General features: G+C 37.3%; 1 protein-coding gene and 1 long non-coding RNA gene across 2 annotated transcripts in view; one reads left to right on the forward strand and one right to left on the reverse strand.

Moving 5' to 3' along the window:
* The window catches only part of LOC113255600 (bifunctional heparan sulfate N-deacetylase/N-sulfotransferase 3), a 169,921-nt gene that overhangs the window by 54,934 nt on the left and 87,945 nt on the right, over positions 1–27,042 (forward strand). Inside the window, exons 4-5 of the mRNA XM_026499234.4 lie at positions 6,366–6,520; positions 26,131–26,316. Coding sequence (XP_026355019.1) covers positions 6,366–6,520; positions 26,131–26,316 — 341 coding nt within the window. The remainder of the gene's footprint in view (positions 1–6,365; positions 6,521–26,130; positions 26,317–27,042) is intronic.
* The window catches only part of LOC113255604 (uncharacterized), a 192,060-nt gene that overhangs the window by 51,756 nt on the left and 113,262 nt on the right, over positions 1–27,042 (reverse strand). The window lies entirely within an intron of this gene.

Here is a 27,042-nt window from a genome sequence, read left to right on the forward strand (position 1 = left end):
TACCAGTATCCACAAAGAAACATGTGAGAATTTTGATTAAGATTGCATTAAATGTATTAACTTGAGGGAGAAATGCCATCCTAAATACTGAGTCACCCAATCCTTGAGCACATTTAGGTTATCTTTAATTACATTTGATAAAACTTTACTGGTTTTAGATTTTCTTTCATGGAGTTTTTTGATGCAATAGCAGATAGTGTCTTGATTTTATTTCATTTTCCATTTCTTTGTTGATGGCATGTAAAAATACAATTGATTTTGTGTACTGATCCTGCATCTAGCAATCTTGCTATGTTCACTTACTATTTCTATAGTTTGTAGACTCTTTTTGGATTTCCTACCAATACATCATGTAATTTTTGGATATTAAAAATTGTCCTTCCTTCTTTCTGAGCCTTATAAAATTTTTTTTTTCCTTCCCTGTTACACTAGCTTAGATCTCCAGTACAAAATGAAATAAAAGTGGTGATGGTGACACTCATGTCTTATTCTGGACCTCAGAAGAAATCTTTCAGTAGACTTTTTCCTATTCTCAAGGGGAATTCTTTCAATAGACTATTTTGTAGAAACTCTTTTTTTTTTTTTTAAGATTTTATTCATTTGAGAGTGAGAGCATGCACGGGCAAGGGGGAGGGGCAGAGTGAGAGGGAGAGGCAGACTCCCCATTGAGCCGGAGATCATGACCTGAGCCAAAGGCAGACGCTTAACCATCTAAGACACCCAGGTGCCCCTAGACCCTCTTTATTAGCTTAAAGAAGCTCCCTTCTATTCCTAGATGGCTAAGAGTTTTGTCATGAATGGGTATTGAATGCACTTGTCTTTAAATTATTTACCCGTTGCCTCTCTTCCCTTACTAAAATAAACACTCCATGAAGGCTTCACTGTTGTAACAACAGCAACTAGGACAGTGCCTATTGAAAATGAATTAATGAACAAATGACTGAGTGAAAATAAAATTACATTTATTTTAACTATTAGTATTTTATGAAACAAGGTCAGAGAATAAAATTTGACCATGTTGTGTCGTGAAGGAAGATTACTCTAAATATTAAGAATAATTAGAAACTTTCTTTCCCAGATATAATAGAAATAGAAGAAAACACTTCTGGCAACTTATTTGTTGCCCAGTGCTGAATGCTAAGGAATGACTCTAGCCAGTTGGTCTCCTTCCTTTTTGTTTCTGAAAGATTTGTCCTCTTTCCTTATGTGGGCACTTCCCACAACTCACAGTAAGAATGTCCACTACCTAAGCCAAGGAAAGTAGAACATGGAATAAGGCTAAGGCCAAGGCTTGAAGGGATCTTATCTGCGTATGATATGAAAGCTTCTACAAAAACTTAACTAGGGTTATCTAAAACCAAAACAATCATTTTTTAGTGGGAACAGATGTAAAATTTAATACTCTGAATCTTTCAAAAATTAGAAATTGTTAAGTTTAATTGAATTGCATTGTCTTCCTTTCTAAATGAGTAATTCCTTTTCCTATTAAAAATTCTATTTTCTTCAATCTTGAAGGGAAGGAGAAAAATAGCACTATCATAATAAGACTTTCTTTCCAGAGAGGGTTCCATCTTGTTTAATATATTTTAGTTTTTGAACGGTTTGTGCATTTTTGAAACATAAAGAGATGAAGGAAAAAAATCATAGTTCCCTTTTAGTGAGCAACCCCTTATTGTATGTACTTAGCTAAGCACTTTTCATGTACCTTTTCAATGAAACCTGGGAGTTAAAGAATCTTACCTAGAATGATTTCTAGGTAAGAACGTAGAAACTCAGAGGAGCCCAAGGTCATATAGCTAGTTAAGTGTCAAAAATAGTCTTAACTTGGGGCGCCTGGGTGGCTCAGTCGTTAAGCGTCTGCCTTTGGCTCAGGGCGTGATCCCGGCGTTCTGGGATCGAGCCCCACATCAGCCTCCTCTGCCGGGAAGCCTGCTTCTTCCTCCCCCACTCCCCCTGCTTGTGTTCCCTCTCTCGCTGCCTGTCTCTCGCTCTCTGTCAAATAAATAAATAAAATATTAAAAAAATAAAATAAAAAAAAAATAGTCTTAACTTTAGGTCAGGCAGAGCCCAAGTCTTATGTGTTAGATAAACTGGATTTTTATTGCTTAATTGGCAATCCTTGATAAAGGACGTTGAATGGCAAAAGGTTCCTTCCCCTTATCTATAGGTTCTTTAGGTTTGTGTATTTCCCCAAATCATCGAGAACCAACAGTATTGGTAAATTCTCACTAAATCACAGAATTAATTAACAATGTGAAGAGCAATGTTATATTGAATTAGTGAATGATGATCTAATTTTAAATTCCAAATTTGGTCAATTAATGATAGTTAAGGGCCCTGAATTTGGAGTTGTTTAATCTGGGTTAGAACTTATAGATTGGAGAATAAAATTTGACCATGTTGTGTTGTGAAAGAAAATCACTGTAAATACTAAGAATAATTAAAAGCTTTCTTTCCCAAACATAATAGAAATATAAGAAAATACTCCCGTCAACTCAATTTTTTTGTCCAATGCTGAATGCTAAAGAATGACTCTCCCAGTTGCTGTCTTTCCTTCTTGTTTCTAAAAGATTCCTCCTCTTTTCTTACTTGAGCACCTCCCACAACTCATAATAAAAATTCCCAGTAAGAAACAAGGCTCTGTCCCAACCTTGTCAGTGACATGGGCAAATTATTTCACCTTTCCTAATATCAGTTACCATGAAGAACAGAGTTAGCAGTGGTCCTTTTCTCATAGGGTTTTAGTGAGAATTAAATGAGACGATACCTATAAAACAGTTAACACAATGCTTGACAAAATCAATGATGATTTTAAACATCACGGTAGGTAAACAGAAGATAAAATACTGAAGAGGCATAAGGTATTTAGATACATAATAAAATAATTTGCAATAACTTTATAATATTTCAGCGTAGTTTTGGAACAGCTTAAGAAATGACACTTAAAATTGAGGAATTTGACTTCTAGTTCTCTCTTCCTCCAGTTCTAACACAGGTGGACAAAGTCGGGAGATAAAGGGTGGCAAGCACCCAGGACATCCAACCACAGCTATGTTTCAACTGCTTTTTATCATAATGTTTAAAGTAATAAGCAATAGACATTTGTTCTCAATATAATTCTAATGTAAAACATCCCCAAAGTAGAATCAAGTGAAATCAGATCAGAAAGAGTTATAAAGAAAAAGGGAAAGGTACACATTTATGCCTACTATGAATTTACATAAATCTATCAGAGGGCAGACATCATTTGTCTAATTCCTGTGTGATTCAAATATATGAATATTTTAATAACAGATTTCACCATGATATCCAGGAAAGGACAACAAATGCCTGAGCTAAACTTCCAAAGCTTCCTTTCCACTGTCCTGATAAAGAAACTTTGGGTAAAGTCCAACTAGAAAAAGGAACAAAGGAGAGATGAGAAGAAAGATGCTGGGAAAGATAGGAGTTATAGGGGATAGAGATTTATAGCAGTAGAGGGGTGACTTTTCATAATCTAGGAAATCTCATCTCACTCTACCCACATTCACTTTATCCAGAGGAGGTAGAAATCGGGAATGCACAGATTACTGGGAAACCCCAGAGACTTATGCCTCTTTTCAGTGTGGGAAAGTAAAAATGCAATTAGTAACTGATGGTAATCTTAACTAATATGGTGTCCTGAGGACATACAAAATGTTAAGCAAGAGGAGAGTCTCTTGGATATAAGTAGAGATGTATAACTGTGGGGAAACTAAATGACATCATCCGTATGTCAAAAAGCCAAATATTTAAGCATCACCAGTCAATGTGACAAATGCTTCTTCACCATGGCCACCATATTTATCATCTAAAAGGTAGCAGGACCCAAGACCCTGCAATGATTGGGGTCATCAGAGATTCTAAGTCCTGAATCCATATATTCCTATTCTTTTGCATTCCTCTCTAGAAGTTTTTCCTGAACTGTAAAATAATCACTCAGAAGCCCCAAGAATGCTTTTGTTGGTGACTCATTAATCAGGCCAGTCAGTTAATACAATGGCATGGTCAGTTCTTGAACAGTGTCCCATCTGCCGCATAACACCCAGGTGAGACCTTCCTCACACCCTCATGCAGTATTATTGTGGAAAAAAATTAAAACTCAAGGAGCGCTGCAAAACACACAAGGAGAACAAGAGTAGGAAACATAAAAAGAAAGGAAAAAGGCATTTTAGATTACCTACTATATGCCAGGATTATAGTGCCACTTCCTTTCCCAAAAGAATAAAATAGGTATTGCTATCCATCTTTTACCTACATAAATAAGACATTAAAGGGGTTATGTGACTTGCCCACAATCACACAATTCAAATGTGTTGGAAGCTACAAATAAACTAAAAACTTCTGACTCTGAAGGGTCTCCTTGTTCCAATATATTATGGGCATATGAATGTGTGATGAAGAGGAAAAAATTAGGGAAATAAAACAGATTAAATTTAAAGGTGCCCTTTATATATAAAGAAAAAAGTTTCTTCATATCAGCAGAGTATTTAACCACATAAAAGTGAAATTAAAGTCCGTCCTTGTTGAAGAATTATGATATAGCACTCATTCTACATTACTAATCCTTGTTCTCCCTGTGTAAATGAGAAGGACTCTGCAGCCTCATACTATGCCTTTATCTTCAGTAAGTCACTTTCACTGCCCAGTAAGTCATAGGATCTGATGCTTTTCCTGCCAGTGGGCTCTGCCTTCCTTCTCTTGGGAAAATGAAGAGAGGAGCAGTAGTAACCGGCACTGGCTAAATTGGCTGGGCCAGGGGAGCAGTCTGCCCTCCATCTTTAGCCTGCTGGGCACTATTGAAACCAGTCATATCAGAAAAATGAAATATTTTTATAGATTTCATTATTTATTTTTCAGACAGAGAGAGAAAGCAAGCACAAGCGAGGGGAGCAACAGGCAGAGGGAGAAGCAAGCTCCTTGCCAAGCAAGGAGCCTGATGCGGGACTCGATTCCCAGGACCCTGGGATCATGACCTGAGCCAAAGGCAGATGCTTAACCGACTAAGCCACCCAGGCGCCCCCAAAAAATGAACTTTTTGAAAGTATGAGAGAACATTTTCTCCACAGAGAGGAGACATCATTGGAAGAACCTACTCTTCTAGGGCACCTGGGTGGCTCAGCCGGCTAGGCGTCTGCCTTCGGCTCAGGTCATGATCCCAGGGTCCTGGGATCGAGCCCCACATTGGGCTCCCTGCTCAGCAGGGAGTCTGCTTCTCCCTCTCCCTCTGTCCCTCCCCCCAGCTTGTGCTCTCTCTCACCCAGTCTAATAAATAAAATCTTTTTAAAAGAATTCTATGTTCTATTCTATATTCTAGGAGCTTGTTAGATTCAGTGTTGTGGCTGAAACTTAAGTGTGGTTGTATAACTTTGTGATGGTTAATATCATCTTATGATATGCCAGGATAGGAGCAAGGCACCTGCTACTGCTCTCATTCCATGTTTTAGTAAAGAAACCAAGAGAGCCCTATCCCACTTAAGAAGATTGAGGAATTTCCCACGCTCGATTAAACTGCAGGTCAGGGAAAATGGAAGAAATAAAACATGCCCAAGTAGGAAAAATCAAAAGAATGACAACAGGGTTCAAGGAAATAGGAGTTTCTTCACAGAAAGTCTGCTTCCAAGAACTTGAGAGAAAGGCAAGCATGAGAAACACGAGTACCACCAAGGCACACCTTGGCTTCTGTTACTATGACTTTACCACTTCTCAGCCTCTTTCATCCTTTCTCCTTTCTTCCCTTCAGTTTTCTCTAATTTTCCAAATAACAATTCCTACATTTCCTTTTTTCCTCCTTGTTTATGCCTTAGTTTTCACTAAATACTGAGTAGCTTCTTCTCAGAGCTAATGAGGAACCCAAATAAATTATGGAATTATTTTCTTGTGACTATGGTGTCACAACCCATGTCAGAATGACCTACTGCTGGAGCTCTGCCACTCATTTCTTTATTCACATTCCCTTGATGCCATTTCCTACTTATCCCCCCATTCTCTCTAAACTACAGATTACACAAAGACACTAAAAGAGTTCTAATGTCCTTGGGAATGGTTGTATATTTCCATTTTGCAGTGATTTTATACCAATGTCTCATGTTGAAAAACTTTTACAAGAGTTTTGTCACAGTTTCTGGTTGTTCCCTGAATAACAGGTTTTCTTTGCTACATTTCATGTTCAAAGCCTTATATGTATCAAAGAAAGTATAAATGGTGTCTTCTAAATACATATATGTGAGTACATAATTGGATGGATGGATGGTTGGATGGATGGATGATGGGTGGATGGATGGATGGATGGATGGGCAGACATTCATTGTAACTGGAATTAACTGAACAATCTTTTTCCCCTGAAGGAACTGAAGAGGAAGATGAAGGGGATGACCATCTTCTGGGATCTGTGGATGATTTTTGGTGGTTTCCTCATATGTGGAGCCATATGCAACCCCACCTCTTCCATAATGAGTCATCTTTGGTGGAGCAGATGATTCTCAACAAAAAATTTGCCTTAGTAAGTAACTCACTTTGAATATTACATTGAACTATAGTGTACACTGGCATTAGAACAACTTGGTTTTGCAGCATTTCAGGATGTGACTTTTGAATTTGTATTGGATGCTCAATACTATGCTTAATGCTTTGAGGGTCTAATTTAAGAAAAAATTCACAGGGGTGGAGTTAGTATGGTGGAGAAGTAGGGGACCCCAAGTTTGCCTGGTCCTCGAATACAGCTAGGTCATTATCAAATCATTCTGAATACCTGCAAAATCAATTGGAGATCTGAGAAAAGAAATGCTACAATTCTGTGAGTAGAAAGGCGACTACTTTATGGAAGGTAGGAGGTGCAGAGACTCGAATCCAGGGTGATATATCTGATGATACAGTGGAGGTGAGGGAACCTGCTTAAGGAGGTTACTGCAAGGTATTGTAAGCAGCTGAACACAAAATCGAAACTTTTAGAAGTCTGCTACAGTGGGGATGTCCCCGGCTTAAAGGTGCTCAGGTGGGGAAGCCAGGTGGAATCTCAGGTGTGACAGGGGTCACTCAGGATCCCTGAGGTCACAAGAAGAATGGAGGTGCCTGAGTGCAGCAGAGTTCCCAGGCACAGGAGTGGGGAAACAGCTGAGAACAGAGGGTCTAAATGCCAGCTTTCTGCTCGGTGTTGCCCTAAACTCCAAACCGCTGCACAGTCATGTGACTGCTTTCCTAGGAGCAGTCCAGCAAAAGACAGAAGCATGGCGAGACCCCCTCCGTCCCCAGGGAGGAACAGTGCAGGTCCGAACTGCAGGAGTCTGTAAAATTTGGAGTTTTGAAATTCAGTCACGTGCCTGAGATAAAAACTCTGGGTCGCAGGCTAGGTGAACAAATAGTTCAGAAACCAGGGAGATAAGAGTGATTGCTTTTCTGTTAGGGCTCACTGAAGAGTGGGGGGGGGGGGGCTGCAAATTTGCAGTTCCCAAGCTAGAGAGCAGGGCGCAGCCATATTCATCCCACCCATCAGTGCTGAAAGCCTTCAGGGAACAAAACAGTGCCATAGTGGAATCTGGAGCTTACAGCCCAGCCTCTGGGCAAGAGAGACACAAGTGCAAGAGGGCAAGTGCACCTGACACTCAGTGCAGCAAGCACCTCCCCCAGAAGACCAGCAGGGACAACTGAACTGGCTCACACCAAGTTTACTGATCATAGAGGGCTGCAAAGCTTCAGCTCTTGGGGAAAACAGTATATAGCATTCATTGTTGTTTTTGTTTTTTTTAGTCTTTCAGTATTATTTTTTCAGTTATTCTCTTATTTTTCAATTCTTATTCTTTTTTAATTTTAATTTTTATACATTATATATATTTTTTGTTTCCTTTCATTGTATTTTATTTTATTTTTGTGTATATATATATATAAGTTTTTCTTTCTTTCTTATTTTGGGATCTTGTTTCTTTTAACAAGCAGACCAAAATACACCCGGAATCTAGTTCTTTGCTTTGTTTTATTTCTTGTTTTTTTTTTCTTGTTTTTTGTTTTTTTCTGGTTTTTTTTTTTTCCTGTTGTTGTTGTTGTTATTGTTGCTTTTTCTTTTTCTTTCTTATATTCTTTTCTGGACAAAATAATGAGATGGAGAAATTCACTACAAAGAAAGAACAGGAAGTAGTATTCACTGCCAAGGATTTAATCAATATGGATATAAGTAAGATGTCTGAACTAGAATTTAAAACAACGATTATAAAGATACTAGCTGGGCTTGAAAACATAGAAGACACTAGAGAATCCCTTACTGTAGAAACAAAAGAACTAAAATCTAGTCAGGCCTAAATCAAACATGCTATTACCGAGATGCAGTCCCAAATGGAGGATATAAAAACAAGGATGAACGAGGCAGAAGAGAGGGTCAGAGATATAGAAGATAAAATGATGGAAAATAAGGAAGCTGAAAAGAAGAAAGAAAACTACTGATCACAAAGGGAGACAGAGAACTCACTGATCCCATAAAATGAAATAATATCTGGGTGATACGGGTCCCAGAAGATGAGAAGCAGGAGAGAGGGGCAAGAGGTTATAGCAGCAATGTCCACAAGAGCCAAAATATGGAAAGAGCCCAGGTGTCCATCGACAGATGAATGAATAAAGAATAGGTGATATACACACACACACACACACACACACACACACACACACACACACATACACATACACACACACAATGGAATATTACTCAGCCATCAAATAGAATGAAATCTTGCCATTTCCAATGACATGGATGGAACTACAGAGTATTATGCTAAGTGAAACAGTCAGAAAAAGACAAATATCATATGATTTCACTCATATGTGGAATTTAAGAAACAAAACAGATGAACAGAGGGGAAAGGAAGGGAAAATAAAATAAGATGGAAATAGAAAGGAAGGCAAATCATAAGAGATAGTGAACTCTAGGAAACAAACTAAGGGTTGCTGGAGGGGAAGTGGGTGGGGGAAGGGGTGATTGGGTGATGGGCATTAAGGAGGGTACTTGATTTCATGAACACTGGGTATTGTATGCAACTGAGGAATCACTAAACTCTATCCCTGAAAGTAATAATACAGTATACATTAACTAAATTGAATTTAAATAAAGAATTTAAAAAAGAAAAACTTCACAAGACACAAGACTTACCTACATGACAGTTTAGTCAGAGCTCATAAGACATGGCTCCCTGTCTAGAAGGAGCTTCTTGCTATACCAGGAAGGCAAAATATGCACATAAAACAATCGTCTAACAAAATGAGGTATTCCATGACCTAGTGCCAAACTGTACAGCTATAAAACCCCACAGCTCAGAGAATTAAGTGTCACTGGGAGTCACCAGGAAAATGTACTTATGGAAATAGGATTTTAGGTACACCTGAAATAAGAATAAGATTTACAGGTCAGGAAGAACTGGAGTGCAATGAGGATGAGGGAAAAGACCATGTAGGAGACCATAACGTGGGGAACTAGTTAATGAAGACTCGAGCCAGGAAGGCAATAGAAATGGGAAGAAAACCATTTAAACACATTGCAAACACATACATTATAGTGATGGAACATTCATGTGACTGATACACTGTTTTATACTGAGGGGTTTCTGATTCCTGACAGGGAAATTTACAGTAAATTTCTAATAAGTACAGTATTCAAGAAAATGTGCTTGTAATCAGCAGGGATGGTATATGGTGTTTACAAGCCCATACAGCTTTTGTGTTTCTATGAATAATACCAACGGGCACACAAACACATGGGAGGACTCCAGACGGGCAGTTGTCGATTTACCCAGCATTTTCCCACCCTGGGCAGGGACTGCCTTGGGGCGTCTGTTCATCACAGTATGGCAGTTCCTGTATCATGAAGGTACTCAATAAGTATTTGTAGCATAAATGATCAAGGCAACAGAAATTACCACTCAAAAAGGATTTGAAATGTAATATATTTATTATAGGCTTTTTTTTCTTATTTGCAAACCATAGGCTGATATTACAGTGTTCATAAATTATATTGTGAATAATTCTAAAATCATCAAATCATGTTTCTAAGCAATTCCTACTAATTGTAGACTTATCCCAGTGTGCAAAATGAATTAAAATACACAGCCCTGGTTAATTTAAGTATGATTTTGAAAAACTCTAAAATATAGTTGCTCTTTTTTTTTTTTTTTAAGATTTTATTTATTTATTTGACAGAGATAGAGACAGCCAGCGAGAGAGGGAACACAAGCAGGGAGAGTGGGAGAGGAAGAAGCAGGCTCCCATCGGAGGAGCCTGATGTGGGGCTCGATCCCAGGACCCTGGGATCACGCCCTGAGCCGAAGGCAGATGCTTAACGACTGCGCCACCCAGGCGCCCCTATAGTTGCTCTCTTGACAAACAGAAAGTGTTTTACCAGATTTAAAATCCTGACCCCATAACTAGAAGTGATTGATCTGAAACATCAACTTTGATGTTTCCCCACATATATGCCTTTCCCAACATTACAGTCCTTACACATTATAGTTCCCAGTATTATATGTTCTTAAACAGTATAGTTCTATTTATCACCACCTACCCTTAACATATTTCACCCTAAAATGGCATAAGAGATGGTGGTTGTCAATCTGTGGAAACAAGAGCAAGGGTAATGTCTCCCTAGGCTGGCCACCTGGCCATATAACTCAGCTTTTTGGTTCCTCCGTATTTCAGAGACTGGACTCACTTATCATGGAGATGTATTCTATATAAACTGCCAGAACCGAGATGTTTGGGTAGTCAATCCACATGGTACCTTACTTAAATGTGTACAAGAAGAGGTTAGAATTTATTTAAAAAATTTTTTTCTTGAGGATAAAGAAGACCAAACACTTTACAGATAGCATTAGGAGCCTATACTTGTCTTTGAACTTCAGTGACTACCCAAAACAGATATGCAGCTTCAAGTGCACCATGGCCATGCATTGATATCTTGTCAAGAAGATGAGAATAGTGTCCTTCATACTGATATTGTGAAAATGTTCTGATAGAATTTGCAAACTCTTGTGAGATGAAGAGCCTCCTTCCCCCGCCCCCACAGAATATAAACAGAAATGGTAAACAGCATGTAAGAGTGTGTAAACATTGTCTGAATTTTTAATGGAAAGCACTAAAAACTCTGTCTCAACACAGCAAACGTTAATTTTGTCATCTTCAAAAGTCTAAGACTTGCTGATATAAGCAACATAAATCTGCAAGAAAAGATGTGAAGAAGAAAATTACTTTGTATTTTCTTCTTTAATCTGTGGAGAAAGAAAGGAATTTGTGAAAGAAGAAAATATACAAATAGAGTGAAAGAAAGTACTAATAAAAAATTAAAAACTGGGAAGTAAGCAGGGAGGTTTTTGTTTGTTGTTGCTTTCAAAAGAAAATAGTTTATCAAGGTAGATTTGATGAATGACATGACATTCATTGCTATCTATATTCCTCTGCCCTAAAAAAGTATCAAGATAATAGGTATTCTATTATTACTAGAATGAATGAATCAATGAATATTATGTTTGTACTTAAGTGTAAATACTTGAAAGTACACATAGCAAGAACAGACATGTCAGGAATTACACACTTTTTTTAGAATTCTCAACTGAAAAGCATCATGAATTGAAAGAATAATTCAGAACTGAAATTTAGTCATTCTCACTCCTCACTCAAATGCCAAGCAAAGGACATTTTCTTTGAAATATCATTCCTAACTACAGGTTGACAACCCAAATTATGGTCCTCAAGGCATAGAGAACAGTCACAGAGAGTCTTCTGAAATAAGGCCAAATGTGTTCTTTAATGTTAATCAAATATAGGACCCATGGATTTTTGGTGGGGGGGCGGTCAGGAAAGGACAGATAAGAAAAAAGACTAAATCTAGGACCAGTCCCTCCCAGCCATAACCACACGAAAGAGACTATGCATGTAAAGCGATTGCGAACAGTGATTAGAACCTAACAAACAGCAGACGGCAGCTGTTGTTTTTATCATCATTATATGTTCAGATCAGAAAATTGCCGTCTTTAATTTTTGCCTAGGCTCCTCGGGTGTTTAGAGTGACAGGTAAGAGGAACAAAAATCCTCAAGGTTAAATCTTATTCTGTATTCGATGACATTTGGTTCATGTGAATTTTATACATTTTCTAAACAAATGTTAACTCTTTTACTTCCCATTAAGGCATTAGGGTTACAAATCTGCTTTGCTGCTAGATGTAAAGAGGTAAGGAGAAAAGGGTTTTAGTTTTTTATATATCCTGTATTATTTCCTTTAATTCTTATAACAACCTTGAATTGTAGGTATATTTATCCACTTTATAGATAAGGAAACTGCAAATCAGAGAAATACAGTGACTCACTCAGGATTATAAAGCTCACTAGGGATAGAATTAAGCCCAGAAATCCAGGTCTTCTAAAACTGTATGAACTGTGATTACCCCCTTCCCCCAGGCTTTCTCACTAGCCTGTTAACCCAATTCAAAGGAGTAAGTCTAGATTTCCCTTCTGCCTGGTAATCCAAAGGAATATTTGGTAATTTTGATAACCTAAGAGAAATTGAGCAGTAGAGATGGGTCTCCTAAGGCAGCTTTTCCCTGAGGTTCCCTAAAATAGGCAGAATTTCTAAAATGTTGGGAAAGGAGACAAACAACTAAATCTGAGGTCCTTTCCATGTGAATGAGTATCTTTTGTCACGGATAGAGAGGCTACTTTAATTCAATGGAAACTATTCTGGAGGAAATTTTGCCTCAACTATCAACTCACTAGATGAAACAAGCAAAAGTTCAACATGTGCTAATAACAGTGCATGTCCATTTTAAGTTAGCTTTGAAAGCTCTAATAGCTTATTATGGAAGGTCAAGTAAATCCTTTAAGCAAATTTGCATTTGATGGTTATAACCACCAGGAAATACAGTGTTAAAGGCTGATTATAAAATATTTTTAGTTATCAAATATGGGCTAATTCAGGTATTAAAACGAAATGTTAACAAGGGTGGGTTTTTTTGAAAGGTACCATATCTGAGGCAAGGATTAATTATAACATTTGTTAATGACCAACAACACAGTTTGAAATATCTATTGTATAGCTTTTAAAATTGGGGAAAAATCCATTCAATAAGTAAATAACTTATTGCATTTAAGCCTCAAAAAATCATCAATATATATATTGTCAATGGAAGAATTAGATCTAACATTTTTGGTAAATTATGGTGGTTTAATTTTAATGATAAAATAATTAGTAGAAATTTTCACCATAGAACTCATTGCCAATATCAGATAATACTTAACACTGTTACAGACAATAGTATTAAAATTAGTAGTAGTAGAACAATGTTTCTAATCCTGAATACATAAAATCTTGCCGAGGACTGTACTTTTTTACTGCATTATCATTATTCCTTCAAATAGTGTCCTTTGCCCCCCTTCTTTTCCAAGTTCAGCAGAACTGCTAATTCACATTAGCTGAAATGTCTGTTGTCAAGTGAGCAACTTTTTAGATTGGTGAGCACATTAACTTTTCTAATATGGAAATAAAGATTATAGTATCAAAATGTAATTTAAAATATATTGAAAGACTTGCTGGCTTAAGGAATATACGATAATCTTTTAATTAGTTTGCTTGCCAGCTAGAGAATGAATGAATTCTATCATTTTCACTTCAGTGAAGCACTTCATAAAAAGACACATTAGATTTTTATTTTATTAATATTGAAAACAAAGCACAATTCTAGTGGTCCTAATAGAAACAGAGTTCAAATCAGGATGTAAAAGTGTACCCTGAGCTGGTAAACCACTTCTGGAGTTATCCAAGTAGCACAGTTTAAGAAAGACCCTAGCCATTATTCAGAGCATGATGACTAATAAGGTGAAGTCTATAATTTACTTCATGAAAACAATGGCTGTAGGAACTGGGTAAGGACAAGACACAGAAGAGGAGACCAAGGGATATGTTATCAGGACTAATATTCAACTTAAAAGTACTAGTATGGCCATGCCAGTGATTCCAATATTGAAATGTCAGTGCTATTACTTTTACCCCCGCTACTACCTCAGACCCTCCCCCAGGATGTCCCAGACCTCCCAACTGCTCAGGAACCAAAGGGGCCTGGCTCAGAGTCGCCAGCATCCGTCTCCAGCTCTCCAGTTGGCAATAGTTCTGAGTGATCAGTTGCATAGAATGCTGGCTGGTAAATATTTTGAATATTAGCCCCTGAATATAATCAGTTGTATGATTTACAAGGAACTTGAATGAGTGTATTCAGAAGGTAAACTATAAAAGAGGGAAGACAATTCTCCGCACTCAAGCAGAGTTGTTCTTCTAATCTAGGTAGTTGTGTACACAGAATGGTGACGGACACCTAGTAGGTGCTCGGCGTTTGGTAGATGAAAATATAAATAAATATTCTTCCAGATCTTAAGATTTTATCCTTACTGTTTAAAAATGTAGGTTTTATTATTATTTGCGTATGGTGAGATCATCAGATCAGGAGAGGACTGCCGCTGAAAAGATAGCCTGATACTCACAGTTCCCATAGAGGAGAGAGCACACCACGCTATCCAAGCCCCACGGGGTAGCATTCGAGTCAGTCAAGAAACAGAGTTAGGGGAATGCATGGGCAGGAGCCATTACTGTGGTTTCTACAGGAGAGGCAAGAGAAGGGAGGGTAAAACAGGCTCAGGATTGGCTGGTGGGATGACAAACTCGGCGGTCACTGATGTAAAGGGATTCTTTCCAATTGTGTTGTACCTGGCCTGGAGGGATCAGGGCAGGGAGGCAGCAGCTCAGTGAGGGCAGGGAGCCTGAACTGGTCAGTTTGCACTTGAAGAACATGCTCTTGGGTAGGTGTTTAATTATCTCTAGGAACTGGATAGCCCTGGGAGAGGCAGTCTTTGCAGGGTCTGCAAGGTCTCAGATGTCAAAGCATCAGAAATATAGAAAATAAAAAGGCATGATTAACACCATTACCTATGCTTCTAAGTTATGTATCTTGAAGCATTCCATAGGTTTTCAGATGCCCTCATCATCCCAGTTGCCATAATTGTACAACCTCTAACTCGTCATTCTACTTCCCGGTATATGTTGCCCCAATCTGACCATTATTGGAACAGAAGACAGTAAAACATTTTTATCTTCATGTACACTTAATTTCTATTTATGTAGCCAAAGATCACATTATTTAAACCATCATATCACATCTGTGTCTGCCAGACCTTCTGTCCATGAGCTATTTAGTGAGCCTTCAGGTATTTGTTTTTGTCCAATAGATTTTGTTCACTCAATGCTAGCTTTGAGATTAAAACTGTCCCTTTAACATTTCATATTTGTTATGTGCTCTGTGTTTCAGTCTGCCAACATACTTGTAAAGATTGATTCTGTTGTTTCACATGCATTAATCTTTCCTAGCTTTGTGTCATCCACATATCTTACAAGTATATTTTGTCAGTATGACTTTCACATCTTCATCAAGTTATTGATCATGTTGAACAGGCTGAGAAGAGCACGTCTTAAGATAATTAAAAATCTACAAGTTTTTTTTTTTAATTACCTTAAAATGTGCTCTTCTCAACCTGGAAAATATTGAAATACTTTATAATACTTTGCAATTTAGTTCATCATGTCTTTCATCTAAGTTTATGTTTATACCATCATCTGTATTTTGAAAAGCTGTTCTCTCTGATAGAGGAAAGCAGAATCACAGGAGATACTGATCATCAAAGTATTTCAGCCTCCCCCTCTCCAGCTGTGAACATGGAATATTCCTTGTGTATCTTTTGCTGATTAGAGTTGTTTTTAATTAGCAATTTCTGGAAAATAAACTCACTTTGAACTTTAGCCACCTTCACATTATTTGCTTACCTTTTTTGTTTATTTTGTTTTGGTAGTTGTTTTCACCCCTGGTTATGTGCACTTCCTTTCATCTCATGTACCTGTTTTAAACCCTGGTGTATGTGAGGGCCCTGTAAGTAGTTAGTTTCTTTGGACAATAGCTAATAATATTGACCCTTCACTATGTGGCTGGAACTCTTAATTAATAATTTCATTTTTTTCTCTTATGAATCATATTTAATCCTGCCCCTGCTGGTCGCTCTCTCTCCCTCGCTCTGTTGCTCTCTCTCTCAAATGAATAAATAAAAAATCTTTAAAGAAATTAATCCCCATCACAACCGTTCTGATGTCATCTCCATTTTATAGAAAACAAAGCTGATATTTGAAGAGGTTTAGTAATTGCTCCAAACCACACAGCTAAGCCACAGATCTGGCACTTGAATTCAGACGTTTCTGACTCCTAATCACTATGTTAAATAGATGTTTTCTTCCTTGTTTTGAATAATTATAGTTCTCTGGAAAGAACTACATTTTTTTTTGAAAAGAAGCTATCCTTCTTTAGCTGTACTCCTTTAGTGTATTCCTAGCAATTGTTTCACCTTTTTTCATCAGAATGTTTTAGAACCTGCTTTCCTAAATTGAAATTTCGTATCTAATTACTTTCAGAATTACATATTTTAAGCATTTTGAACTCCAAGATGACACTGTCATCTCCTTCCCAGAGTTCTGTTTCTTCCACATAGGCTGTAGGATCACAGAACATTAGAGGGGGAGTGTTGAGGATAGAGCGGAGCAGAGCTACTAGATGTTAGTAGACAAACTGGATTACTATGGAAATAGTCAAGGAAGAGGCTTAACTTGTTAACTTTCGTTAAAGACCGGCTTTAACTAAGCCAACAGAAATGAGATTATAAAGGAGAGCAATATGAAAACTATTTCTGAAATAGAATCAATAGGGCTTCTTATTAGATGGGTGATGAGGAAGCAAAAGGTAATAAGAGTCAAAAATCACATCAAGGTTTGAGCCTCCCAATTTTCTATCTGTGCGTACTTATTTAAAGTATGCAAGTATGAACTGCTGCTTTTCCTTAAAAACTCCGGATTTCACCCACATGAGGATACCGGCCCCTGCCCGTTCCAACAGTGGCACAGCATTTTTTCTCATTTAGCTGCATCATTACACTTTTGAAAGTGGTTTTGATTACTTCAGAAACTTAGTCCTTTTCTTTGTAAATGCTTTTCTGGATTACTTTTTTCCATTCTGTAGGAAGACTTCATATAGGAAGTCTTTTTTCCATTCCATAGGAAGTCTTCTATAGGAAGACTCCTTAACAAGCTGGAGAATGTGGAAAACTATTCTTCGATTCCTTTCCTTTTTTTTTCCTTTAAAAAAAAAAATCTACATTGCATCTCCAGCACATATAGGGTGATTTAAACTGGTTTTGTAAAAAGAAAGATAAATTTAGTACATGTCCTACATGGAAATAGTCCCTCAGTGCCCAAATTTATTTGGACACAAAATGAACTCAAAGCCTTTATGAATTCTCCAAGAAATTCTTAGTGGTGGGCTGGAGTCAGATGTGGGGATGGAGCCGGGGAAAGGTTTATTTCCAGATCCAGGCATGCTGCTACTAAATTTTGACTGCTCCTTCCTTTTTGAGTGTCTTATATTTAATTAAAATGGAAGGGGCATTTGTTTTCAGAAAGGTGATTATAAACATGGGTGGGATGGAAGTAATGGCAAAAGAAGAAATGACAGTGAAGTCCGCTCAAATGCTCACCTTGCACCTGCTTTGGCATTTTCCTATCTCCCACTCCATGTCCACAGTCATTCAACAATTTCTATGAGCTCTTTCTTTGTACCACATCCTGCTCCATTTCAAAACTTTCTATCCCCACTCCACTTCCACATTTTTCACCCTGCACCTGGATCATTGCAGCAGCATCTGAACCAACCTCCTTAATTCTCCATTCTTTCCCTTTAATTTATGCTCAGATCAGGGAACATTGTGAAACTTGAAATTCTATTATTCTATTCCCCTACATGAAACAGAACCTTGCATTTCAGTTAGAAAGCTTCTAGACTCTCCAGACGAAATGTAGGAAGAGAAATTTGAGCCTTCAGGTATTTACCAGACACTGTGCTTAGTGCTTTTCACGTGACCTCAGTAAATATCCTCACAACCACTTCTGAAGCTGATCAGCCCCATATTGAGCGTGCAGAAAGTGAGGCTTATATAATTTTCCTTAAATCACACAGCCAGTGAAAAGCTGAGAAAGGATTTGACCCCAGGTCTATCAAGCTCTAAAGCCCAAAAAGTCAGATTTTAATATTCTGAATTTGTTTAAAATAACTCTCTAGGGAAGTAATAACATTCTGATTATAAGGTTTTGGTAACAGCAGTCAGTATCAGTATCGATGGCATGGCTGCTTCTGTTACCAAAACCTTATAATCAGAATTACTTTTTACCATGTTTTTCTTTTAAGTAGCTGTTTACATAATTTATGTAATTTATAGTGTTTGTGCAGCCAACACCACAAGTGTTAACTGTCCTGTGGCTATTTTAAATACCGGAGGGTATGTAGTAGTAATATCAGTTTTTCTTTTCTTTTTGGAATATTAAACTTCAATTAAAATTGGTACAAGGCAGACTTAAAGATTCCTACTGTAATCAATCCTGTGCGTTTTTGGAAAGATTAAATGTGCTTGCAAGTACGTTGGGAATTTGAGCCTGTCCCTGAATTGTTTGTAGTTTTATTACCTCTCAAGGACCCCAAAGGTCCACATAAAGCTCATCACTTCACACTCCAGAAAGCTGGATTAAACTAAACCCTCCAATTCCTCTACTGTGTCTCCAGATAATATTAATTTTAGTTGTTTTGCTACACCATTAAAAAAATCTTCGTAAATTCATTTTTTACATTTCTACAAACTCCTTCATGTGTTTACTTGAAGAAATTGCAGCAATTCAAAAAAAAAAAAAAATGAGCCTAGCCTATGTAAGGTCCAAGTGTGTACATCATTCCTTTGAGTATTCTTACAAAAGTACAGACTTTGGTGGTGTGTTTACTTATGAAACACTCAACAATGATATGACGATACTTCAAAAATTCTGAAGGGAACTCGAAGAGAGGAAAACAGCATGCTCTGTTAAATAGAAATTTACTCAAAATAAATTACATAATTATTAGGGAAGACTAGAAGAAAATCTGTTGCTCTCCCCAGATAATTCCTTCTTGGAGGTTACCAGTGAAAATGAAGGTTAAATTTCAGTATTGGTACTGAATTATTAGCTTAACTTTTGTTACTGGAATTTGTTAATGCATTTGGTGTACTAAATTTCATTTAAGTTTTTCAAATAACTAAGCTGTTAACTTGGGGTGGTACTTGAAGGGGAATATATGGTGTCAAGGAGGGTTTTTATGGATATTGTTAGTACAGTCTTATCAAAGTTATGGTTTGCCGGGAGTATTTTTACCTCCCATATTATACATAATATCAATTACTTTTTCCAGAAAAAAAAATACATACTTTTTCTAGATAAGATTGATAGTGATACTGTATCTTCTTTTAGGAATGTCTGCTCTTAAATAAGAATTCTGGGGGCACCTGGGGGCTCAGTCAGTTAAGCAGCTGCCTTCGGCTCAGGTCATGATCCTGGGGTCCTGGGATTGAGCCCCGCATGAGCCCCTGCTCAGCAGGGAGCCTGTATCTCCTTCTCCCTCTGCCACTCCCCCTGCTTGCATGCTGTCTCTCTCTCTGTCAAATAAATAAATGAAATCTTTAAAAAAAAAAAAAAAAAGAATTCTGAAGAGTTTTTTGAAGGGTATAAGTGATGTGAAGGATTCTTAGTTTACCATTTTTCCTCGTCCTTTTGTTGTTTAAAACGGAAACAGAATGTTAATAAAATGAAAGGAAATTACGTAGTAATTGACCAATAACACTATTTATATCTGTCATTCTCTGCAACTCTTTATAAATAATTTTGTTACCGCTACTTGGCAAGCAAGGGAAGTGAGGCTTAGGGAGACCCGCCCAAAGTTCCACAACGAATGAAGGGTAGCACTGAAATTGAGCCCAGGGCTCCTACATCTGTGCTTTCTCCATGATACTATGCTCTTCCTATCCCTGAGACTCTCTGGTAGATACCGACCATTCCATTGTCATGGGGAATTTATGTAAATGTGCCAATCACATTTTAAGAGGTTATTACTTTCTTAAATTTATAGGTGGTAAATTACATGTGTTAGTTTAAGATTAGATCATGGATTAAAAACAGTGGGGAGAGCTTCCCTGGTTGGTGAACACAAATCATCTTTAGAAACATTAAAATGCTCCTCAAATTTAAGGGACTAGTTCATAAATCATTTTCTTCATATATATATATATATATATATATAGTGTATATGTGTGTGTATGCACAGGTATGTGCATGCACTCATAAGTCTTTTATGATAAAAGGTTCTGATTTCATTTTTCAAACATGCTCCTATCATCTGGAAAAATGTATTCTTTTCTTTGTGAAAAGCAATATCTCCTAAGGAAGACACTTTAAAAAGCAAAGCAAAACAATGTTTTTTCTAGAAACAACTCCAAAATATACTATCAAACGTGAACATACAGAAACTTTATCATAAACCCATGTAAACTGTAAATGTAAATTCTCAGTACTATGATACAGTTAACCAAAGAATGAACATCTACATACTGAGGAAGTTGGACATCCTAACCAAATGAACTGCAGAAAAACATTTATAAGTTTTTCCAAACTATGTTGCAATGAATTTTAGATTTTTTCTACTATAGAGTATAGAATGTCTGTTTGGTTACCTATCATTGTGGGTTTTCTAATTATATTGGTTTTTAAACTTGCTAATCTGAGAAATATGGAAACAGGCAACAAGTGTAGTCATAAATGGAAATTTAAAAGGTTCTTCTGTTAATAAAGATTGAAACAGGGGCAACTGGGTAGCTCAGTCGGTTAAGCCTCTGCCTTCAGCTCTGGTCATGATCCCAGGGTCCTGGGATGGAGCCCCACATCAGGCTCTCTGCTCAGCGGGGAGCCTGCTTCTCCCTTTCCCTCTGCCCCTCCCCCTGCTTGTGCACACTTGCTCTCTCTCTCTCTCTCTGTCGAATAAAAAAAAAAAAAATCAAAGCTTTAAAAAAAAGATTAAAACAAAAATATTAAAAGTAAAGTACCATTCTATTATGCTTGGCAAAATAAGTCAGACCAAGAAAGGCAAATACCATATGATTCCACTCATAAATAGAATCTTTAAAAAGACAGAGAATAAACAAACAAAAAGCAGAATCAGAACTATACATACAGAGAACAAACCAATGGTTGCCAAAGGGGAGGGAGGAAGGGGTTGGGCAAAATGGGTGAAGGAGAGTGGGAGATACAGGCCTGCAGTTATGGAATGAGTAAGTCACAGAAATAAAGAGCAGAGCATAAGGAATACAGTCAATGATATTGTAATAATGATGTAATGGGACAGATGGCAGCTATACTTGTGGTGAACATAGCAATATTGTATAAACTTGTCAAATCACTAAGTGTACACCTGAAACTTTTAACATCGTGTGTAAACTATACTCAAATTAAAAAAATAGTAAAGTACCATTCTTAATACTAGCAAGAATTTAAGTAAATATTATTGAAGACTGTAATAAACAATGATTCTTCAGTGTTGCTAAAATACCTGAATACCAAATTTTTCCTCTTTTCTTCTCTTGGTTTTTTTGGGGAATTTTCCCAAGGAATTATAGAATCACTTTTTGCTTGATAAAAATGTATTATCTTCACATTCTCTATTTGGAAGTATTTAAATGCATAATTTATGAAAATCTTACAATTTTTATTCTATGGTATAATTTTAAAAATGTAAGTTCATAATAATAAATAAACATGTCTGTTTTGCCCTTGAATAATAATTTTTAACTACAGTCTCAAAAGTGTTTTCAAATATTACTTATGTAAGTATTAAATTTCCCTGTGAGTTACCCATATGTCTGCACGTGAACTGAGCGGTTAAGTGAGATCATTGAGAAAGCATGAGAGGGAGGTGGTCAGAATCCGTTCACAAACTTACTCACTAATATTTATTGAGTGCTTGCTATTGGCAAGATACTGGGCTTACAGCAGTGAATGAAACAGAACCCAGTATTTGCAGAGTCTATTGTTTAGTGAGGAAGACAGACATTAAGAAATAATTATACAGAACAATATTCACTTGCAAATCGTCCCGAGTACTATGAAAAAGAAATGAAGGCTATAAGGAGAAGTCTTAATGCGGACTTAATTTAGATCAGGACTTGTCAGTGCAGGCTTTTTGTAGATATGACAGAATAAATTACCAAAAAGAGGTATCACATTTATCCAGGGGAAGAGTTGGAATAGGGACATTCCAGGCTGAGAAAATCATATATAAGAGGATGCTATGGTAGGAAAGCCCTTGGTGGATTTCAGGAAAAGATTAACATGACTAAAATACAGTGAAGGGTGGAGGATAGTGCAAAATGAGACTAGAGAGAGGGTCTTATCATGCAAGGCTTGGAGCTATCCTAAGAATTTTGTATTTTATCATAAGTGCAAGGGGAAACCAAGAATAGACTTTGAATAGAAAGTTATATGATCATATTGTGACTTTTAAGTATTACTTTGGCTGCTATGTGGAAAATGGATTTGATGTAGCAGGAGAGGAAATGGGTAGAAGAGTTAGGAGCCAATGCTACAAAACCACGAAAACCGTAGTAGATGAGACCAGGAAAATGGTCTCGGGATATGGACCAGGATAATGGACCAGGATAATGGTGATGACCGAACTGGAGAAAAGTGGATAGATTTAAGATACATACTGGAGGTAGTACTGATAGGCTATGATAATAGCCTGGACTTAGGACAGAATGAGGAAATAGGTGTCAAGAACAACATCTAACTTTTCCTAAATAGTCATTATTTGGCTGATGGCTGATAGTGTCATTTAATGACTTGGAGGAACCCTGGGGAAAGAGCATATCTGGTAGAGTTGAGAGGTGGAGATGAAGGGTTCGATTGTAAGACTCATTAATCCTACATTGTTTCAAGCACCTGACTTACATTTTATAGTAACCTAGCCATATTTCCCAGTCTTTTTGGTCATGTCCTCCACCAGGAAAATCTTGATATCCTGGAACTAAGATGTTACATTCAGTCAAGGATTAATGAAGAAGGAGAATTAACTTTTTAAGCCAACATGTCTAGTATTTTAGACTTTTGGCCCCAGATAACAAAATATTATGTGTTTAATTTCAAATTAAAAGATTTGGAAGAGAATAATCAGTCAAGAATTAAGCCCCTCTAAATCCCTCTAAAACCCGATAGCCTGCCTTCCAAAATACACTACCTATCTCTTAGCCCAAACTTTTCCGTGCAAGAACATTTCCAGTGTTCTTTCTGGTATTGAATGCAAATTTGGGGGCCAATTTATATTGCCTTCATCGAAAGCTCTTTTAAAAGATTTCCTACTGACTAACTCTCAATGATTTATAGGCTGGAGCCGCATGGCACTGGTTGCGACTATTTGGACACATCAGGCGGGAAGCAGGCACAGGAAGAGATATTAAGATAGAAGTCACAGAATCCTCACATGAGAGATTCCCAAAATCCACAACGAAAGCAGAAAAGAGGGTTTAATAGCTCTTTTACTGATAAAAAGATGGCCTGCTGGTTTCATAATTTCCACATTATAGTTGAGCAGTAGGATCATAGCTTATAAAAAAAATAAATGGAGGCAGGGCAGTAATGACAACAATAAACAACATACAGTGAATGTGTATCATGCACTAAATACTCTGAACCCCTTCAAGATCAGTACTCTATGACTAATAGTTTAGAGAACAGGACATGAGGCTTAGAGGTCATAAATCATTTGCCAAACACCACACAGGTAGAAAACGGGAGGGTGAAATGGCCAGATATATCTGACGCCAGAAGTGGAGTTTTCTACCACTGTGACGCATGGCACCAGCACACAAAAGATGAGACTAAGGAGCCTCAGTATTTCTTCAGTGTTAAAGGCTGGAAGTAAAAATAAAATTCTGCATATATTGGTCACCAAATATTTGGGAATATTCCTAAAGAAGGGAAGTGTCCCTGCTGTGTGGGACCATCCTTTTCTTACATGGGGTTCCTGAACACAGAGCTGACCACTTATGGGCATTGAAAACTACCTTGAACTTTCTATCACCATAATTTCTTACAAATTTGGAGATATTTGAATTTAGTAATACAGTTCCTATCATCGTGAATTTCATCCTTGCTTCTTAAGAAACTGTTAAGCTGTAATTGTTAATTTTTTTCCTTTAAATTTCTATGGTTGAAATTCATTTTCTTTCAACTGGTCGATCATCACTGCACCCCTGTTTTCGAACCAATTTACATGAGTACTTCACTGACCTTTTCTAACACAAAGTGTGCACTGGTGAATTATTTTTAGTTGAAAAAATTTGGTTTAGTTTGAGTTTCTAAAAACCAGTAAAAGGAATCCAGTGAGATATTTTAACTCAGTTTTTAGAGAAATTCTAAATGATATAATAGCAATTTCATTAAATATGGCCATTTCTACAAAGATGGAAATACAATGAAGAACACGAAACTTTCTCTGTCACCCTTCAGAAACACAGGCATGGGCCACTCCACTCTAATACCACTCATTCTCTTTCTCATGGAACAAATGTGGCAGCTCCCCTTTTCGGCAATTCCAGTACATCTGACTGAACTCGCTCTTAAATGATGGATAGAATTTACAAGACAAGGGGTAAGGGACATTCCACTTGAGGGGGACAGAGCATACAGTGTACAGCAAAGACTTGAAGGGAATCATCAGAAATTGGGGGTGGGGAGGATGAATGATGGTAGGAGATAGGCTATGTAGACAGGTTTGGGACCAAATGTTGAGGGCCTTTTATGCCATGTGAAGGAGTTGGACAGATACTTAAGGAACAATAAACCATTGGCTACCCATTTTCTTTCTTTCAGGGCTTTCTATACTTCCTTCACCTCCTGTTATTATATAAGTTGGAAAAAAAAAAAAAAAAAGCTAGCCATACAAACTAGCCAAACAAAGCCAGCTTCTTTTTCCATACCCATTTGGAGCATATTTCTGCAAGTCAATTCATTTAGCATCCTGAGACTATGGTTCTCTGTATGTGAAATTGTTCTTTGGCACGAAGAAAAGCCATGACTAATTCTAAGGAGGCCTATTTGGGTGGAACTTTTGAAGACTATAAAGCAATTGAAAATACAGATAGAAAAACAAACTTTCAAGAGAAAAAAATACATATCTACTGCTGAAGCCATGGTTATTCTTTTTATAAAAGATGTGTTTCATCTTTTATGCCTGTGCAATTTCCCTCTATGCCAGAAGATTCCTCTATGTTTCAGGATTAATGGACCAACTCACATGAAAAAGAACAATGACAATTATACAAGGTTTCCCCAAACCCCCTCCAATATATCCAGATGCCACACAAATTTATGTTTGGAATTTTCTGACCTGGTCAGGACAAACTGAATAGAAGATAGTAGTGTATGTGGTATGCACATATGTATGTGTGATTTTAAAACTATTTTTTTTTAATGGACTCATTTTATATACAAAATCTCGACTTCAAACCAACTAAATTTCCAGATTATTTGGTTCTTTCAGTACCTTCTACTTTTACTATAACCAGGACTTCAACTTCAAAGAAAATTGCTCTATAAGATTTAACACATTTTCTCATTGCAGGTGTGTGCTTCCTCTAAGGCAGGGAACATAGTCTATTACTGGCCCACATGCTGAGGGACCAGCAGAAATGTGGCAAATTTGGTAGAACCTGGGCAACAGGCAAAATAAAATCCTGTTAGCAGGTCTAGTGAACTTGGAACGTGTGCTGTCCCTCTAATAAATGTGGGTCTTATTTTTGTGGGGAGTGCTGAGTGTTGTTTGTTGCAAGTGCCTGTCATTTAATTTATTGAAATTGTGAGAATAGAAGACTAGGTGGCTAAGACAAGATGCACTAGATGCAGACTCTTTCAACGTATTCATTAAAATCGTTAGTTCTGTTCCGCCCCCTCTTAAACACAAATCTATTAACATCAAGACTGGTGGAACGGTTACCAGGCTTCATGACACCTAAAGGTTGTCATGACACCTTAATTTTACAATACAATTAAGTAAAGATGGATTTAAACAAATGCATTTGTAGTACATTTGAAAATCCTGGGATAAAAATAGGATCAACTTAAATCTTCACACATTCTAATTAACGTTTGCTTGGTCTTAGGAGCACGGCATTCCTACCGACATGGGCTACGCGGTGGCCCCTCACCATTCAGGCGTCTACCCTGTACACGTTCAGCTTTACGAGGCCTGGAAGAAGGTTTGGAATATTAGAATCACCAGCACTGAAGAATATCCACATCTGAAACCAGCTAGATACCGGAGAGGCTTCATCCACAAAAACATCATGGTGAGCTTCCTCCGGTATGCACAGGGTACAACCAATTCTCCCAGATTTACGTTCTTCATTTGAAGAAAGAACAAAAGAGCACAATATTGAGCACGTAACTATAGGAAAAGCTTCCTGCTGCAGGAATTATATTTATATCGAAGCAAAGGATGTTCTAATGAAAGTCACTTCTTTACAATTCTTCTAATATAAAATACCTTTTTTTTCTTCTGACACTACTACTATTAATGAGGAACTGATGTTAAAATACTAAAAATTAATATATCTGACTTGCAGTAATTTACAGAAGCTATCATCTCTTCAAAAAGTTAATTTTTATGTAAAACTAAAACCAACTCTCTCTGTATTAGCCATGCTGCTCTTTTACAGGTCAAAGTGTTCTTCTCTTTACCATTTCAGACCAATCAAACAAACAAAAAACTCGACTACGTACAAGAAGCTATGCCTGAAGTCCTGCATAATCACTAACAGATCATAACATAGACTACGAACGTAACAGACGATGTTAATTAAGTCATTTACATCCACTGTCAAATTCTCTCCAAAGCTTCCCTATTTTGTTTTTCCAATTGTGACACATGCATACTGTCAAGATATGTTATTACCTAATACTTCGTGAGGCCTCCCAAAGGAACTAAATCCTACTTTTTTCCCCAGACTAGAAAATCCAGAGAGTACTGATGTTAGGAAGGGGCTTCCTAATTTAGACTCATCCTGGGAAGGAAT

The sequence above is a fragment of the Ursus arctos genome, unplaced genomic scaffold, assembly GCF_023065955.2.
Source record: "Ursus arctos isolate Adak ecotype North America unplaced genomic scaffold, UrsArc2.0 scaffold_11, whole genome shotgun sequence".
In the NCBI taxonomy this organism is placed as follows: Eukaryota; Metazoa; Chordata; class Mammalia; order Carnivora; family Ursidae; genus Ursus; species Ursus arctos.